This window comes from Sciurus carolinensis, chromosome 4 (genome assembly GCF_902686445.1).
Source record: "Sciurus carolinensis chromosome 4, mSciCar1.2, whole genome shotgun sequence".
NCBI classification, from domain to species: domain Eukaryota; kingdom Metazoa; phylum Chordata; class Mammalia; order Rodentia; family Sciuridae; genus Sciurus; species Sciurus carolinensis.
This window is the reverse complement of record NC_062216.1, coordinates 117,710,809-117,726,505: the sequence shown is the minus strand read 5'-3', so window position 1 is coordinate 117,726,505 and position 15,697 is coordinate 117,710,809. Positions and strand designations below refer to the sequence as shown.

General features: G+C 52.1%; 2 protein-coding genes across 12 annotated transcripts; one reads left to right on the top strand and one right to left on the bottom strand.

Moving 5' to 3' along the window:
* Nucleotides 1-1,696: 1,696 nt before the first annotated feature.
* On the top strand, nt 1,697-8,704 carry B4galnt1 (beta-1,4-N-acetyl-galactosaminyltransferase 1). Of its 3 annotated transcripts, XM_047550609.1 has the most exons (12): nt 1,697-1,833; nt 1,913-2,134; nt 2,715-2,933; nt 3,459-3,623; nt 3,768-3,874; nt 4,315-4,355; nt 4,499-4,679; nt 5,645-5,743; nt 5,934-6,124; nt 6,726-6,866; nt 7,118-7,358; nt 7,924-8,703. In XM_047550609.1, the coding sequence occupies exons 3-12, from the start codon at nt 2,716-2,718 to the stop codon at nt 8,139-8,141; spliced, it is 1,602 nt and encodes a 533-aa protein (XP_047406565.1). In that variant the 5' UTR covers nt 1,697-1,833; nt 1,913-2,134; nt 2,715; the 3' UTR covers nt 8,142-8,703. The 3 variants fall into 3 exon arrangements, with proteins under 3 accessions (XP_047406565.1, XP_047406567.1, XP_047406566.1); XM_047550611.1 differs by lacking the exon at nt 5,645-5,743 and having other exon boundaries at nt 7,924-8,704; XM_047550610.1 differs by having other exon boundaries at nt 1,776-2,134.
* Nucleotides 5,450-15,415, bottom strand: LOC124983375 (solute carrier family 26 member 10-like). Of its 9 annotated transcripts, none has more exons than XR_007108413.1 (21): nt 15,061-15,314; nt 14,508-14,618; nt 13,874-13,986; nt 13,469-13,633; nt 13,042-13,194; nt 12,264-12,346; nt 11,968-12,115; nt 11,752-11,865; nt 10,929-11,006; nt 10,746-10,841; nt 10,269-10,375; nt 10,085-10,154; nt 9,901-10,017; nt 9,727-9,760; nt 9,565-9,647; nt 9,419-9,473; nt 9,197-9,303; nt 7,163-8,902; nt 6,715-6,863; nt 6,375-6,391; nt 5,451-6,240 (listed from the first exon to the last, which is right to left on the bottom strand). XR_007108413.1 is itself a non-coding variant. In XM_047550607.1 (18 exons), exons 1-18 carry the CDS (start codon nt 15,398-15,400, stop codon nt 8,864-8,866), a joined length of 2,058 nt encoding a protein of 685 aa, XP_047406563.1. In that variant the 3' UTR covers nt 7,081-8,863. The 9 variants fall into 9 exon arrangements, 1 of the variants encoding a protein (XP_047406563.1); XR_007108416.1 differs by having other exon boundaries at nt 13,829-13,986; nt 14,508-14,539; nt 15,061-15,143; XR_007108417.1 differs by having other exon boundaries at nt 5,452-6,240; nt 13,829-13,986; nt 15,061-15,415.
* Nucleotides 15,416-15,697: the final 282 nt, after the last annotated feature.

Below are 15,697 nucleotides of genomic sequence, written 5' to 3'. Positions count from 1 at the left end.
GAATCTGGATTAGCTTGATGACTTGCATATATAAACTTATATGCATATATGTCTACACACATGTATATATACACATATGTATGGAGAAATAACACTGTATGAATTACAAGCAAGACCTCAAAAGGTATAGCCTGAAATAGCCATATAATGAAGTCCTTTCTCTGACGATGAAAGTCCACATGAAGAGAGTTCAGCCAACAACCAGCACCAACCTCCCATCATGCAGGGAAGGCAATTTGTATCATCTAGACCCAGTTGAGCTGCCACACGGCTGCAGCTGCATGTGTGAGCCCAGACAACATCAAAAAAACCACCCAACTAAAACTTTTTGAATATTTTCAAACTCTGATAATCATTCTCACATATTTTAAGTGTTTCAGTGATATATTTATACTGCATATTTTCATTATGTTCTTTAATCTGTATACAGTGTACAGATAAGTATACATTTCTGTATTTTCATAAACTAAGCACATTTAAGTAATCATCAAAATGGGTTGCAAATATTTTCTCAGTTTGACATTTCACAAGTTTGTTTAGAGTAATTTCTTCACTTAAGTGTTGTTTTTGTTTTTGTGGTGAGGAGCATGAACCCCAGGACCCTATGCATGCTAGGTAAGCACTACACCCCTAGACCCTTCAAGTGTTTTTATATAGGCAAATTTATTAATATTTCCCTTTATATCTTGCTTAGAGATCTCCTCTCAACTCCAAGATTGTAAACAAAATAAAACAAAACAAAAACTTGATTTCCTTTACTACTTTAATGGTTTAATTTTTAACAGAGTATTTGATAGATTATTTTAGGAAGGTGGGATTCCCCCTTTTTTCCCAGCTGATGAGTCATTCATTTGTATACAATTCATTAAATAATTCATCCTTCCCTTCCCCCGTATATTTTCATCATGTTCTACATTTCTTACTATGTTTTTTTTCTATTAAATCTTGACACATCTTTTATGAGGACTACAGAAGCACAGTTCTTTGATTCTGGACAATGTTTGCTTTCTATGGCCTAAGGCTTGACAGCAGAGATACTACCAAACAGATTGCTCCTTGGGGTTCCCCTGCTCCTGGCAAATCTGCATAAGGGGCAGTTAGGGAAAACAGGCCCTTGAATTATGCTTCTCTCTTGAGTGTTTGGTAGGCAGTGGCGGTTGCCAAGGCGGGAAGTGAGGTGGAGTGGGGAGGGGAGGGTGTGAATCTGTCTTTGTCCTCCACGCAGAGTGCTTATTTTCCAGGGCTTGTTTCCTTTTTTTATTTTTTTAACTTGTTTTATTTATTATTTATTTATTTATTTATTTATTTATTTATTTATTTATTTTCATTAACTTCTTTTCGACAGTGATAAATATTTTCTTTAAAAATTCTTTTCATACATGTATATGTATGAAATCTACCATTCTTCCCATCCCCACCCACCTGACCCCTCAACTTATCAGAGATAACATAGATAACATTCGGCAGGGCTTTTTTCCTTTATCTCACCCTAACCAAACCTTCCTTGAAAAGGCATTGTAGTGCGTCCACCCTCGCCCAACGCCCTATTGCCCATTCTTGCCTACAAGCTCTGAAGGAATGGGCAGTAGAATGGCTCTGGTTGGGGACAGGCAGTTGAGAAGTCAAGGTCTGGGGGCGAAGGGATGCGGAGCTAGGAGGGAGGACCTTCCCGCTTCGGCTCAGCGCCGGGGCAATCTCCTCTGAGCCCACCAGAAGGCGCCGCGGCGCTCTCATTCCCCGCGCGGAGCCTCTGCCGCAACAATCCAGGGAACCGAGCAGCGCTGCGCCGCGGTGTGAAAGCCAGGCGGCGGCCTGAGCCCTCAGGCCCTGCAAGTGGGACACCTTTTCAGGGATCCTCAGCTTTGTTCCTCGAACTGGTGCGACGGGTTCTTAATTTCTTTTCCCTCAGCAGGAAACAACCAGAACCACCCGCGCGCCGCGATCTACAAAGCCCCGAGTGTCGAAGGCAGGAGGGGTCGGGCGCTCTCCGGAGGCAGGAGGATCCCTCACACTCTCAGGCACGCCCAGCTCCCGCATCAGGCCGTCCCCAGCTCCATGAGGACCCCCAGGCCGGGGCTGAGAGCCCGGAGCAGCTGGCACCGAAATCTCGCGGCGGCCTTAGAGCGTTAGACAGGTCAGTGCCCAGGCGGGATGCGGGGCCGAGGTGGAGGCGACAGGAGACACGCTCGCCCGTCCATCCTGTCCCCCGCGCAGCTTCCCAAGGCCAGCCAGGGGGTCACCTCCGCCCGGACACCCAATAGAACGAGCGTGATTCTGCATTTTTCCTGATGGGCAAGGTGTGGAGCCGCCCCTCTGCAGCCCACCCCAGCCCAGGTGATGCTCGGACGGGGGGAGGGGGGAAGGGCGGGCGGCGGCATAGGGAAGTCCCCCGCTCCAATAAAGAGGTGCTTTTCTACTTATACATTGCGACGTCGAAGTCACCCCATCCAAGTGTCTCTCGCATCAAGATGCCAGACATTGGGTGCGAGAGGAAAACGAGATGCGGGAGAAGGCGAGAAGAAAGGAGACCGGGAGACCCTTGAGGCCGAGGGAATGAGGGAAAGGGTACCGGGAAAATGACTCGCGATTAAAATCCTAGTGCGATGTTTGGAGAGCGCCCTTGGGAGCCCGCAGGAGCCTCCGAGGTCGCTAGGGTCAAGGACTCCAGCCCTCACCATTCCTCCGTGTCTCACCCTCCCTACCCCCAACCCCAGGATGCGGCTGGGCCGCCGGGCCCTCTGCGCGCTGGTCCTGCTGCTCGCCTGCGCCTCGCTAGGTCTCCTGTACGCGAGCACCCGAGAGGCGCCAGGCCTCCGCACCCCTCTTGCTCTGTGGGCGCCCCCGCAGGGCCCCCCCAGGCCCGAGCTGCCAGACCTTGTCCCTGAGCCCCGCTACGCACACATCCCAGTAAGGATCAAGGAACAAGTGGTGGGGTGAGTGCGGACAACTGCAGCAGCGGCACAATGCTTGCTGGGGGTGGCCTGGGGAGCTTTTGTTTCCTCGGCTGCTGGGCTCTGATGCCTCCCTTCTCCTGAGTGGTTGTGTGGAGTAAAGTGGGAGGTGGAGCAGGTGACTGAAGCTTGGGCTGGGGGAATATTTGTCTTCCCCTAACCTTGTCATGGCAATGGGAATGGGAGGATGTGCAGGCAGAGGAAGGCCCTGAAAGACTCTCGGATGTCCAGGTCAGACATGAAAAGAGATTCCAGAAGGGTTCCTTAATGATGGGTACCACTATGTAGGTCCTGAAATCTACTAACTGATTCTATTCTATACCCCTGTGAATCCCAGATTTAAGGGATGAATCACAGGCATGATCCCCCACTCCTGGGGACTATCTGAAAAGCAATGTTTAAAGGAACAGATATTCGATGGGCAGAGTAGAAGGGCCAAAGTACTGGCCCTGTGGGTTTTGTGGAATGAGTGTCACTGTACTCTGAAGATTCCTCTCCCCTCTTCAGGTTGTTGGCTCAGAACAACTGCAGTTGTGAGTCCAGTGGAGGGAGTTTCCCCCTTCCCTTCCAGAGACAGGTCAGAGCCATTGATCTCACCAAGGCCTTTGACCCTGAGGAACTGAGGACTGCCTCTGCTGAGAGGGAAAAAGAGTTCCAGGCCTTCCTTTCAAGGTACCAGGGGAAAAAGAGAGCTGGACTTTTTGGGGAAGGGTGGGGGAGGGTGGGGGAGGGTTGTGGTGACTGCGCCAGGAAAGTAAGTCCCTTTCCTCCTGACTCTTCCTCCATCCTCTTCTCCTCTGTCCTCCCCTCCTCCAGAAGCCAGTCCCCAGCTGACCAGCTGCTCATAGCCCCTGCCAACTCCCCTCTACAGTATCCTCTGCAGGGCGTGGAGGTTCAGCCCCTCAGGAGCATCTTGGTGCCAGGTGGGGAGGAGGATAGCCTGGGTCACCATGAGGGTGGCAGTGCCCCAAGGTTGGGTGGAATGGGAGGTGAGGACTTCTGATGAAAGGGAGCTTGAGGAGGAGGTGGGGGAGAAGGGATTCTAGGGTGGTCAGAAATTACAGAAGACTATAACTGGGGAGGTTTGGGGGAAATAATCTATTATTTGCTAACTGACCAAAGGTTAGTTGGATATGTAGGTTAGGCTATGAAAGAGATACCACTTTGATGGGAGGAAGTAAAAAAGCAGTTACTTTAGGCTGTGTTATGCAATGCCCCGCTGAGGCCTCAACAAGATGGATGGGTGAAAGTTCTGTGCTGCGTGGGGTGAAAGTTCTGTGTTGCGTGTGGTGAAAGAGGTGAGAGAATGGAGCAAGAATTCAGAGCTGTCTGTGTGGTTCTGATCCTCCATCATTCCTCCCAGGGTTGAGCCTGCAGGCAGCTTCTGGTCAGGAGGTATACCAGGTGAGAGAAAACAAAACAAGGAGATCAGGTGGGCATGAGAATGCTGGGAGGGAGACAGGGCCACCAAGGGTGGGATGGAGGAATTAGGGAGACAAGAGGTGGATCTAGGGCTTGACCCTGCACTTTCTGATCCCCTCTGCCAGGTGAACCTGACTGCTTCCCTGGGCACCTGGGATGTGGCAGGGCAAGTGACTGGAGTGACTCTCACTGGAGAGGGGCAGCCAGATCTCACCCTTGCCAGCCCAGGGCTAGACCACCTCAACCGGCAGCTACAACTGGTCACTTACAGTAGCCGAAGCTACCAGACCAACACAGCAGACACAGGTGTGAGACCTGGATGGAGGTAGGGCAGGCTGGATGAACAGAAAGGGTGGAGAAAAGCTGCTGTGAGCAAATATCACAGGGTGTGGGAGGTACCCGGGGAATGACTAGAGCTGCCTGGCCACACAATGGGTGTTTCAACAGGGCAAGCAGGGCCAGAGAGAGAGAGAAGGGGCCTTTGTTCATCTGGGGCCAGAGCAGGCTAGAGAGAAACCTGAGTCTTGGGTGTTTCCCACTTCTGGCCAACCATGGCAGGCCCCAGGAAATGACCTGCTTCTTGAGCCAGAAGTCTCAGGCTCTATTCTCAACCCATCACTTACTAGAGGGCAAAGATCTTTAAATTCCAGAACTTCCAGAACTTCCATTTTTCCTCTAGCAAAAGGGGCATAACAGCCCTCTTCTCCTCTCCAGAGTTTTTTTCCTATCTTAGGGCCTTTGCACTTGCTGTTCTTCAGCCTGGACTGCTCTTCTGCCAAGATTTTTGCATGACTGGCTGCTTCTTATCATTTACATCTAAGCTCAAATGTCTCCTCTTCACTATTACTTTGTCTTATTTTCTGTCCTATACTTAACAATATCTGAGCTTTCTTAACTATAGACAGACTAGGTTCCTATCAGCTTTGTGTTGTGTAAATGTGGGCAAACTACTTTTCTGTACTTCACCTTCTTTTTCTGTAGTAGGAATCTACTTAAGGATGCTATCATGAGGATTAAAGTAATTCACATATTTAGCATAATTTTAAAGTGTCTGGAACATAGTAAATGCTCAAAGAAGTTTAGTTTTTAACTAACACTTTTTCATTGTCTTTCTCCCCACCCATTAGGAAGTTCCATGGGGGTAACAACCTTGTATTCTTGTCCACCAAGGCCTAGAAAGGCAGGACAAAGAGTAGGCACTAAAATATTACCAGATGGAAAAGAATGTTGTCCCAACCTTAAGGGCCCAATCCCATGTCCTTTCTCCCCAGTCCGGTTCTCCACCAAAGGACATGAGGCTGCCTTCACCATCCGCATAAGACATCCCCCCAATCCCCGGCTGTACCCGCCCGGGTCTCTACCTCAGGGAGGTGAGAATAGTGGGGGTAGGGAAATATAGTCCAGCCTTGGTGGGAAGCAAGTTGGGCTGGTGTGGGCAAGGAAGTAGTAGGTCCTGCCCTGGTGGGGAGTAAGTTGGGACAGGGTGACTCTAAGAAGGGTTGTCTTCCTGCTTCTCTTCCCCCATTCTTCTTGTCTGTATCCAACCCTATGCCCTCGCAGCCCAGTACAACATCAGCGCTCTGGTCACCATTGCCACCAAGACCTTCCTTCGTTATGATAGGCTGCGAGCACTCATCGCTAGCATCCGCCGCTTCTACCCCACCGTCACCGTGGTCATTGCTGACGACAGCGACAAACCAGAGCGCGTTAGCGGTCCCCACGTGGAGCACTATCTTATGCCCTTTGGCAAGGTGCGTAGTCAGCAAGGCTGAACTGAGGCTCAAGAAGACCTTGGAAGGGGGCGTTCCCTCAGTCTGCAGCCAGGGTAGTGATTCCAGGACCACCTGCCTCAGAATCCAGAGGGTGCCTGTTAAGCATAAGGATTCCTGGAATGTGAACTCTGAAGAAGAAAGAATTGTGCCTATTTTATTCGTTCTGCATTCTTAGAATGATGCTTATTAGGTGGGGCTGGGGAGATAGCTCAGCTGGTAGAGTGCTTACCTCGCAAGCACAAGGCCCTGAGTTCGATCCCCAGCACCAAAAAAAAAAAAAAAAAAAAAAAAAAAGAATGATGCTTATTAGTACCTACCAAGGCGCTCAGTAAAATAATTAAGGAATGAATGTACGTAGGAATAAAATTAATTCCGAGACCCTCCCCGAGAACACTGACTCAGAACCTCTGAGAATGGGGTCGGGAATCTGCATTTTTTTTTTAAAACCTAGCTTCTGATCATTGGAAAGTTTGGAGAGGTGCACAAGCTTTTGCGAGGGGTCAGGGGAAAGAAGACAGAAAGGTGGCAAAGGGCAGTCTTATTTCTACAGATGCTCCAACTGTACACACCTCTCCCGCAGGGCTGGTTCGCAGGCCGGAACCTGGCCGTGTCCCAAGTAACCACCAAATATGTGCTGTGGGTGGACGACGACTTTGTCTTCACAGCGCGCACGCGGCTGGAGAGGCTTGTGGATGTGCTGGAACGGACGCCGCTGGACCTGGTAGGGAAGGGGCCGGGGAATGTGGGTAGGAGAAGAGCCTTAAACAGGCTAGGGCTACGGTGGGAGAGATGCGGTTGAGAACCGCCAGCCTTGGGAGAGAGTCCCACGAAGTAGAGTATGGGGGACGGTCTGCATTCTGTAGGGGTGAAGTAGAAAAGGATGTGGCAAGGAAACGAACCGAAGGAAAGGGAGCACAGGCCTACCCTGTTGGAGTCCTGGTCCCACCTGGAACCATCCTCCCATTCCCGCAGGTTGGGGGCGCAGTGCGGGAGATCTCGGGTTTTGCTACTACCTACCGGCAGCTGCTGAGCGTGGAGCAGGGCGCCCCAGGCCTCGGGAACTGCCTCCGGCAACGGCGTGGCTTCCACCACGAGCTTGTTGGCTTCCCAGGCTGCGTGGTCACCGATGGCGTCGTTAACTTCTTTCTAGCGCGCACCGATAAGGTGCGAGAAGTCGGCTTCGACCCGCGCCTGAGCCGCGTAGCACATCTGGGTGAGTGGCGCCCCCTTCCGGCAGGGCCTTGGGAGAACACCCACACGCACACCCCACTAGGCTCCTCGCAAGCCGTCACGGAGGGCATGGCGCTTTCTCCCTACCCACTCCTTAAATTACCCAGGGTACCCTAGAGCAATTCTGCAAGGATTCACCAATTCCTGCACCCGGGCGAGAGACAGAGTGCCCAACCTATCCTCCCGCCCCCCACCCCGGGCATTCTTTTGAAACTTCTACACCTAGCACACCCGCTGGGTCCGCTCCGAACTTCTCCATGGTCACCGCCTTTTACTCCACTCCCAGCCGCTCTGCCTGGTTCAAATCGCACTCCAAGCAGCCCATGAGGTACTTATTCAACCTCTTTCCATTTCAAAGCACAAGAAAATCAAGCTGTTTTACACAGAGTATAACCAAGACCCAGAAGAGTTAATTTACATGCCAGAGTTCTTGGAAATTGAGTTTTCATAGGCACCCTCAATACCCTAAATTTTAGTTTTTCCTTATGGGTTGACCTTCTGCACGCTCAGAAGCCCTCATTATTTACTCCCCTCCCTTCCAACCCCAGAATTCTTCTTGGATGGGCTTGGTTCCCTTCGGGTTGGCTCCTGCTCTGACGTCGTTGTGGATCATGCATCGAAGTTGAAGCTGCCATGGGCTTCAAGGGATGCTGGGGCAGAGACTTATGCCCAGTTCCGTTACCCAGGATCACTGGATGAAAGTCAGGTGGCCAAACATCGCCTTCTCTTCTTCAAACACCGGCTGCAGTGCATGACTGCGGAGTGATGGCCACTTGGGCTTTCCCCCTGTCAGGCTGGGCCTGTCTCCTTGTCCCTGCCAGGATTGTCCAGCCAACCCCTCCATCCAGTGAGCACTCCGCTGAAGATTCCTGACCACCTTGCCCTTCACCTCTCCCCTTCAGAACCTGATCCCAAATAGGGGTTTGTCCTGGTGACACCCCTCCTTTCTGTGAGTGCCCAGGGGCCTGAGGAGCCATAACCTCTCCCACAGCCAGTGCCAAGTCCTCCCCCCACCCCATTCCTATGGGGCAGGAAATGGGGGGTGGTAATTTTTCCAAGTGCCAAAGAGCCCAGGAGGACTCTAAAACCCTGAAGTGGAAGCACTCTCCTCTTGCCTCCTTGAGACTGAGGGGGTGAGAAACCTCCCAATGTGCAATCCCAAGGCTGTGCCTCCCCACCCCCAGCTCGGGATCCAGGACTCTGTACCAGCTCCAGCCCACCCCCACAGAGACAACTTGTGACTCTGGAGTTGGGTGGGGCTGGTGAACACATGGTGAAAGCCATTTTTACTTGTTTCTCTGTGATGCTGTGGGCAAGGAAGGAGGGGCACTGGGGGGCATGAGACACCCAGACCCACTTCATGGATCCCAGAGGGTCTCAGCTTCATTTTATTCATTACATTAAGTAAGGGGCTCAAGGATCATGGCCCTCTTCACATACATACACATATACACATCATTGGGGACCTTCATATTCCAAGTGACCTGGTCAGATCCACACCGTGCAAATCTTAGGGCCAGTAAGTTCCTGGAGGAGAGAGTGGACAGGTTGGGAACAGATTTAGTAGCCCTTCCCTCTGGAGATTTGGCAGTGCTTTGAGTGGCATACCACCCATTTCAGAACCTTAGTTCTTCAGTTCTTCACTCATAGTTTGTCCCTGTCTCCCTGACTTGTCTTGAATCCACTAATCATCTCTTCCCTACCCCTTCCTTGATCTTCCTTCTTTCCTGAAACTAACTCTGGATCTTCAGGCACTCTCCTGCCCTCCCTTGCCTAGTGCAGCACCTCCTGGCTCCCACTCCTGATGCTGCTGCCCCTTACCAGTCTGTCCAAGGCATGAGCAGCTGCATCCTGGACACTCACAAACAGCTGTTGTGGGGTCACTCTGTCCAGGACTCCTGCCCGGGCCAGTGTCTCCAGCACAGAGGCTGTATAGGGAGAGTTTCAGGCTCTGGGGCCCTTAATCCACATTGTATCCTCTTCCCTCCCCAAGAGTCCAGTTATTCTCTAGTCACCAGTCCCTCCACCCTCCATACCACTCACCATTACATTGAGCTAGAAGAAGGTGGACCCCCACATCCCTGCATCGGCTGACTAGCTGCAGGGGTAAAGCAGAAGGGTTAACTCCCAAATCAGAGAATATGAAAAGGATGATAATTGGTTTTTACTCAACCTACTTCTTCCCTCACCTGTGCCACTTCCCTGGCCCCAGCAGCATCTGCAAAGGTGACACCACTGAAGTCTAGGATCACAACCCTGACAGGCTCAGCAACTAGAATGGGAGAAGACAGGAGTACCAAGATGCCTCCATGGGTCCTGCCCAAATGTCCCTCCCTGTCACCCTATCTTACCTGTGTCAGGTAGGCCATCTGGCTTTGGTGACTCCTATAAGTTGAGAAGAGTAGTCACCACCACCCCAGAAAGAAGCATGAATGTACACATCTCTTGAGCACAGGGATCCACCTCAGAACATATTTGCCTCGAATCACAGAAAATTCACTTTCCTCCTTGGCCAAGTTCCTTACCTTGCTTCCTTCTCCAAGCCTCAGATGCCACTCCAAGATGCGGCGAAACTTCCCAAGAGTCCCAAAGTAGAGTGGTGTTGGATAACTCAAGATACAGAGACCTGGGACCTGAAGGAGCTAAGAGGGAGAGGGTCACAGAAACATCTAGGTCTAATCTTCTTTACCTTCTTTGGTCAAAGCCCACCTTGCGGCTCTCTTTGAGTGGCCTGTAGAGTTCTGTCCCCTCAGCCAGTCCAAGCTCCAGGCACTGCACCCTAGAGAAGAAGCTGGGATCAGATTTCCAGCCTAATCTGGCCTGACCAGAAAGTTACCCCTGCACCTGGTATCTCCCCTCCCCTCATCTCAACTCTGCCCATCTCTATGCCCACCTCTGTGTACGGCAGACCACCATCATCATGGAGAAGACCACACCCACGGCCAGACCCAGGTCCACATTCAGTGTCACTACAGCTAACCATGTGACCATCCACACAGCCTATAGGACGTGAATAGGGGTGAACTGCCCAGAAGACTGATCCAAGGGCAGTGATTACTAAGGCAAATGAGGGGAAGGGAGGACCCAGAAGAAAGTAGGAAGTATGACAGAAGGAAGAAACAGGATCAACTCACTGATATACACCTCAGACCATGTGCTGTTTGGGAGGTTGCAAATATTCCTAGGGGTTCAAACCCCACCCTTTCCCTTGTTTCTAAGTAAAGGGTTTTAGGAGGTATGTGTAGTAGTGCAGGATGGGTTGAAGGACTTAGGACCAGGACAGTTAGCACTGGTCCGTGGTAGAGGCCAGGATACTGAGGATGTTGGGAAGATGGGAGGGGCAATCCAGGGTAATGCTGCCATTTCTCACAAAGTCCACGCGACTGATGTGCCATAGCTGTGGAAGTTCCTGCATCTGGAAGAACATCTGGCGCATGCTGGAGATGTTGATACAAGCCAGGACAGCCTTAGGGTAGAGGAGGTGAACTGACTACCACAATGTCCAGGAATACACCACCACTCCTGGTATGACCATGCTTCCTCAGTCCCTTACCTTTGGCAGATAGTAGAAGAAGGGCCCCAGCCACAGCAGCACTGAAAGGACAACTATGCAGGAGAAAAGGCCTGCCAGCTACAGGGAAGGAGGGATGGAAGCAAGGAAGGCAGAGAGAAGATTGGTAGATACCCCAGTAGCATCCCTCACCCCCATGAGAGAGCTGGTCTCTCTGCCTGCTCTGCTTCATCTTCCTCAGAAGTTCCGCTCCTCCCAAACCTCCTTCCACATGGGTAGCCCTCACTCCTCAACCCCCTTCTTGATATTCAGCTACTGACATCCCTCCTTTCTCTTTATTAACTGTCCATCATTCTCCAGACTCTTCTGATGTAATGTAGCTCATATGTTTTGTTTCCTATTTTTATTTATCTATTAAGTTTCCTATTTTCGTAGCCTACCTCCATCTTAAAAGTCACTGTTGAATCACCCTATAGGCAGGCACCAGCAGAGTAAGGGAAAACAAAAATGTTAGGGGAAGACTGATATGTGATACTTCTTTCTAAAGAAAATGTCCTCATGGGGGAAAAAGAGAATTTCATCTCTTAAATTTGTAGTTTAGTATTGTTTTTATTTTAGATTACATCTGGAGCACCACAAACTTTTTCAGTGTTTAAACTCTGCAAAGGTCTTTATGGAGACTTGTTATCTTCTATCTCTCCTCTCTATAATCCCATTCCCTCACTCATCCTCCCTCTGATTCCCATCCTCCTCTCTATATATAGATGCTACTAGGATATCTACCAAACTACTACTTGTTTTTCCATGATAGCCATCCCAGCCTGAATGTCTCATCCTTTCTCCTCACCCAAGGATACCCTCTTACCTGTGTATTCCCACCAGCATCCACTAGTAGGCTGGTCGTGGCCAGTGAGGCAGAGTTGGGAAAGCAAGAAAAGAGGGAGGAGATGAGGTTGGAGACACCATGGGCCAAGAGCTCCTGGAGGGATGCAGTGAGATGAAGAGAGAGACAAAGGCATGGGGGGAATAGGCCAAAGGGTTATCTTCTAAATAAGGCTGGAGTCCACAGCTGGAGTCATACCTGATTGGGGTCAATAGTATAGCTATACTTGTCTGCATACATGGAGGCCAGGGAGGCGGACACAGCAAAAGTAACCAGTGCAATGGGCATCGAATCAGCCAGAATCCTGGGCAGCTCTGCCAGGCTAGGGAGGAGGGGTTGGGGAAATCTGGAAAGGGAGGGATCCCTGGTAAGGATAGGTTGGGTACTGCAGGGAGATAGGGAAGGTAGAGCAAATAGGGTGGGGCAGGACAAGAGGAGATACTGGTGAAAGAGGTGGGAGAAAAAAGTGCCAGAGTCTTTTCATTTTCTCTTACCCTCCAGGCAACAGCCCCACTATCTGAACATTATATCTTGTGTCCAGGGAAGAGGTGAAGCAGAGCACGGAGGCCAAAAGCACCTGGGGAAGATACCACATTGGGGCCTAGGAGGAGATGGGGCCCATGGCAGAGGCTAAAAGGGGCTCAGCATGAAAGAGGGTCACAGTGCAGAACTAGGGAGTGTTTGGAATGGGTGCCTCACAACTCATTTAGAGTGAAGGAGTATGGGGATAGGAAAGAGAAATGAAGTAGGCCTGGAGTTGTGGCACAGTCGCAGGGGGTCCTATGAAGGTAAAGGATATCAAGAGAGCAAAGTCATTTTACGCAGGAAGCTGGACTATATCTGGGCATATGTGGGGAATCTGTGGAAACACGTAAACGTCACCGTGTAAATCATGTGAAGACATTTATTTAGTTGCAAAGAGAGCAACCTAGGTGGGGAGTGGAAAGGGAGATACCCTGTGAATTAGTGAAGGATCTTGTGAGGAGAGGTGAGAGGAGGTGCTGAGGCAATTGAGACTGCAAGGGGGCTCTTCAGGGAGGAAGAAGGCATTCTAAAAGAGGTCTAGAGGGGACTCTATGAGAGGAATGAGTGCGGATTGGGATTCTGCAGGGTCAAAGTGTTCTGGCAGGAGGCCTGGAAAAGTACAAGTGTGTGAAGGACCTCTCGCTTATGATCTCTCTGCATCCCACAAGGGGGCGGCAGCAGCCAGTTCCTACAGGATAGGCAGGGTACTTGTGGGGGCGAGCAATCCGGTCCCTAGGCCATCCTCACCATGACGACTTCCCCTGGAATCGGGGTGGGTAGCCTGTCTCGGAATCTCACGTTCAATTCCTTGATGGGCACAAGCAGTGCCAGGCTGATAGCCGATATAGTCAGTTCGGCTGGACTGCTCCGGGGCAGCGATGTGAGCACAGCCGCCAGCGTCTGTGGGCAGGGGTCGTGAACAGAGGGCCACGTGCCAGGTTTGACTGCCCCTTTCCCACCCCAACGCCCACCTACCAGACCAGACAAGGTCCTCTCTCCCCGATGCCACCAGAGCTTCTACACCTACAGCGCCCCCAAGTAGCCAGAGTTCTATAACCTCTTTCCTTCCTCCCGTTCACACACTAGCCCTTCACCCTCATCTTTTTTCCCTTTTCGGGTTTCCCGCTTCCCCCGAGACCTCTAGAAATCTCCTCTGCTGTTTTCCCACCCCCACCTTGAAGAGAGAGAAGCAGCCGATCTGACGCGGAAGAGACAACCCTAAAAGGCTTGGAAGCTGGGACACAAGCACGTGCAGCGCGGCCCCGCTGGTCAGCGCCTTGACCACAGGCTCCGACAAAAAGGTGGACAAAACGCCGAGCTGCAGCATGAACATCCCCAACTGTTGGGGAAAAGATGTGCACTTACCTACAGGAGCAGGAGCCGACCTCCCAGGGAGCAGTGTGCCAGCTTCCCCGCTGCACCCCTGCCCAGTTGGAACTGAGCAAGAAATTTTCCCTCCTCTCTTCCCTTCTCCAATTCCCCTGGCCCTAGCGTGGCTCCATTCCCCCAGGGGCTTCTTGGGCTCCTCCCTCACCATCAGCGCCCCACTCCCAAAGGCCACTGCCGCGGCCACCCCAACCCGCTGAGCGTCCAACTGCTCCTTCTCAATTCCGCTCAGGTTCCGGGTGAGGGGTTCGGGCACCAACCGCTCCACTGCAGAGCCCGTCATGAGGCTGAGTACAGCGAAAGTTCCTGGAGCCAGGGAACAAACGCAGAGATCACCAATTGTGTTGCCTCAGGCGGGCAACACCCCAGGCTCCGCTGTGTGAAGCCAGGGATGCTGCTGTCTGACCTAGCTCTCCTAGAAAGCTGCTGCCTGCATTGAAGACTGTGGGGCCATGAGCTGCCAGGAAACCGTGGGGAGGGACGAAAGGAGAGTGCAGCAGCCAGCAAAAACTGCCCGTCTGCAGACTCCGGGTGAATTCTTTGCTCCTGTGAGGGACTGTGCATCTCTTCACCTTCAAGTCCTGGAGATGTTCGTGTTAACCAAATTTCATGAGGAGAAAAATGTCCAAGTAAACTCCCTTGTCTGTACCCACTGCAGCAAGCATGCCTAGGTCAGAGTTCTATGGCAAAGTGGCATGCAGAGGAAAGGGAAGGTGGAAGCGGTGAAGAGGGGAATCGAACTCGGAGCTTACAAGAAAGACCCTTCAAACCCTGTCCATTCTCACCCCAAAGAGGAGAGAAGTCATTAGCAGTCCCTAGCCACTCACCTGTGGACAGGTGTCTTCCAGTGCCCAGCAAGCTGTAGATGAGAACGGGAAAGAAAGAAGTGTACAGTCCGAACACCGGAGGTACCGAGGTCAGGAGGGCAAAAGCCATTCCTGGGGGAGAAGTAGAAGTTGAAAGGTCTGCGGGAGGGGTGGGGAGGGTTCCAGGACAGCGCCGTCTCTGGCACCAGGGATACTAATAAATGCATGAGGGAACTGAAGGGGTTAATGGGCCTCAGTGGGAGGCCCTGAGGCAAACAAGGTCACAAATCAGTGTCGCCAAGCTTCTGGGGGGCAGCCTTGTGCCTCTCTTCAGTTCCCTGAAGCGGAACCAGTCCAAAACATCTCGTCTCAGTCTCGCAGGGTTGCGCAGATGAGGGGAGATGGGGGTAGGGATCCGATGAAACCTCACAGTCCTTCCCCAGAACTTGGTCTGAGGTCCCTCTCTCAGAACAGTAGCCTACCACCTCCCTCTTGGATTCCCAGATTCTCACGCCTCCTCCATGAAGCCCTTTAGAGCTTGGGCTCTGGACAAGCTGGTGTTGGAGCCTCTCACCCTGGGGTACATGCACGACTCCCACGGTCACTCCGGCCACAGCATCCCCGAGCAGCCAGGCCCGCCAGCGGTAGCGGGGCAGCCAGCGCAGCAGGGGCAAACGAGTCATCAGCAGGCGCCACGCCCCCGGCCGAGAACAAGCACGGGCCGGTCTCCTCCACAACCTGAGCCCTGACCAGCGGGGCTCAGTCCGTAGCTCCTGCTCCTTCTCTGCGTCCCCAAAGAGCTGCTGGAACCCAGCTTCGGTAAGGGGCTCCCTGAGCCTGGTGCCCAGGGGGTACTTAAGGTCCGAGGCTTCTCCTGGGCCTGAGCAAGTCCTAGCACCCACTAGCCCACTCATTTTGTCCTTGGCCCCCTGCAACTCCTCACGGTCTTAAATACCCCTTCCTCTGCTTCTGGAGTCCCGCCTCCAAGAAGCAGGGTCCAATCCGGCCTTGGAGGACGCCATCTCTCAGGGACCTGCGGGTCAGCCTTGGGAGGGGAGAGCCCTCACTTTAGGCGTTTCCTCATACATCCTTGGCTGGATCTGACCGCTTTCCCTGCTGTGAGGGTGGCTGAGGAAAGATGTAGCCATCCGAGATAGGCCAAAAGACAAGCGAACTAAACAACCACTCTTAGACACTCCTGAGCCTTTTGA

Coding starts and splice junctions, on each gene's coding strand:
- B4galnt1 (XM_047550609.1), top strand. CDS start 2,716: ATGCGGCTGGGCCGCCGGGCCCTCTGCGCGCTGGTCCTGCTGCTCGCC. Junction 4,680..5,644: donor GACCAACACAGCAGACACAG/GTGTGAGACCTG, acceptor CTTTCTCCCCAG/TCCGGTTCTCCACCAAAGGA. Junction 7,359..7,923: donor GAGCCGCGTAGCACATCTGG/GTGAGTGGCGCC, acceptor TTCCAACCCCAG/AATTCTTCTTGGATGGGCTT.
- LOC124983375 (XM_047550607.1), bottom strand. CDS start 15,400: ATGAGTGGGCTAGTGGGTGCTAGGACTTGCTCAGGCCCAGGAGAAGCC. Junction 11,007..11,751: donor ATGCTGGTGGGAATACACAG/GTAAGAGGGTAT, acceptor CCTTCCCTGTAG/CTGGCAGGCCTTTTCTCCTG. Junction 10,842..10,928: donor TCTTCTACTATCTGCCAAAG/GTAAGGGACTGA, acceptor CTCTACCCTAAG/GCTGTCCTGGCTTGTATCAA.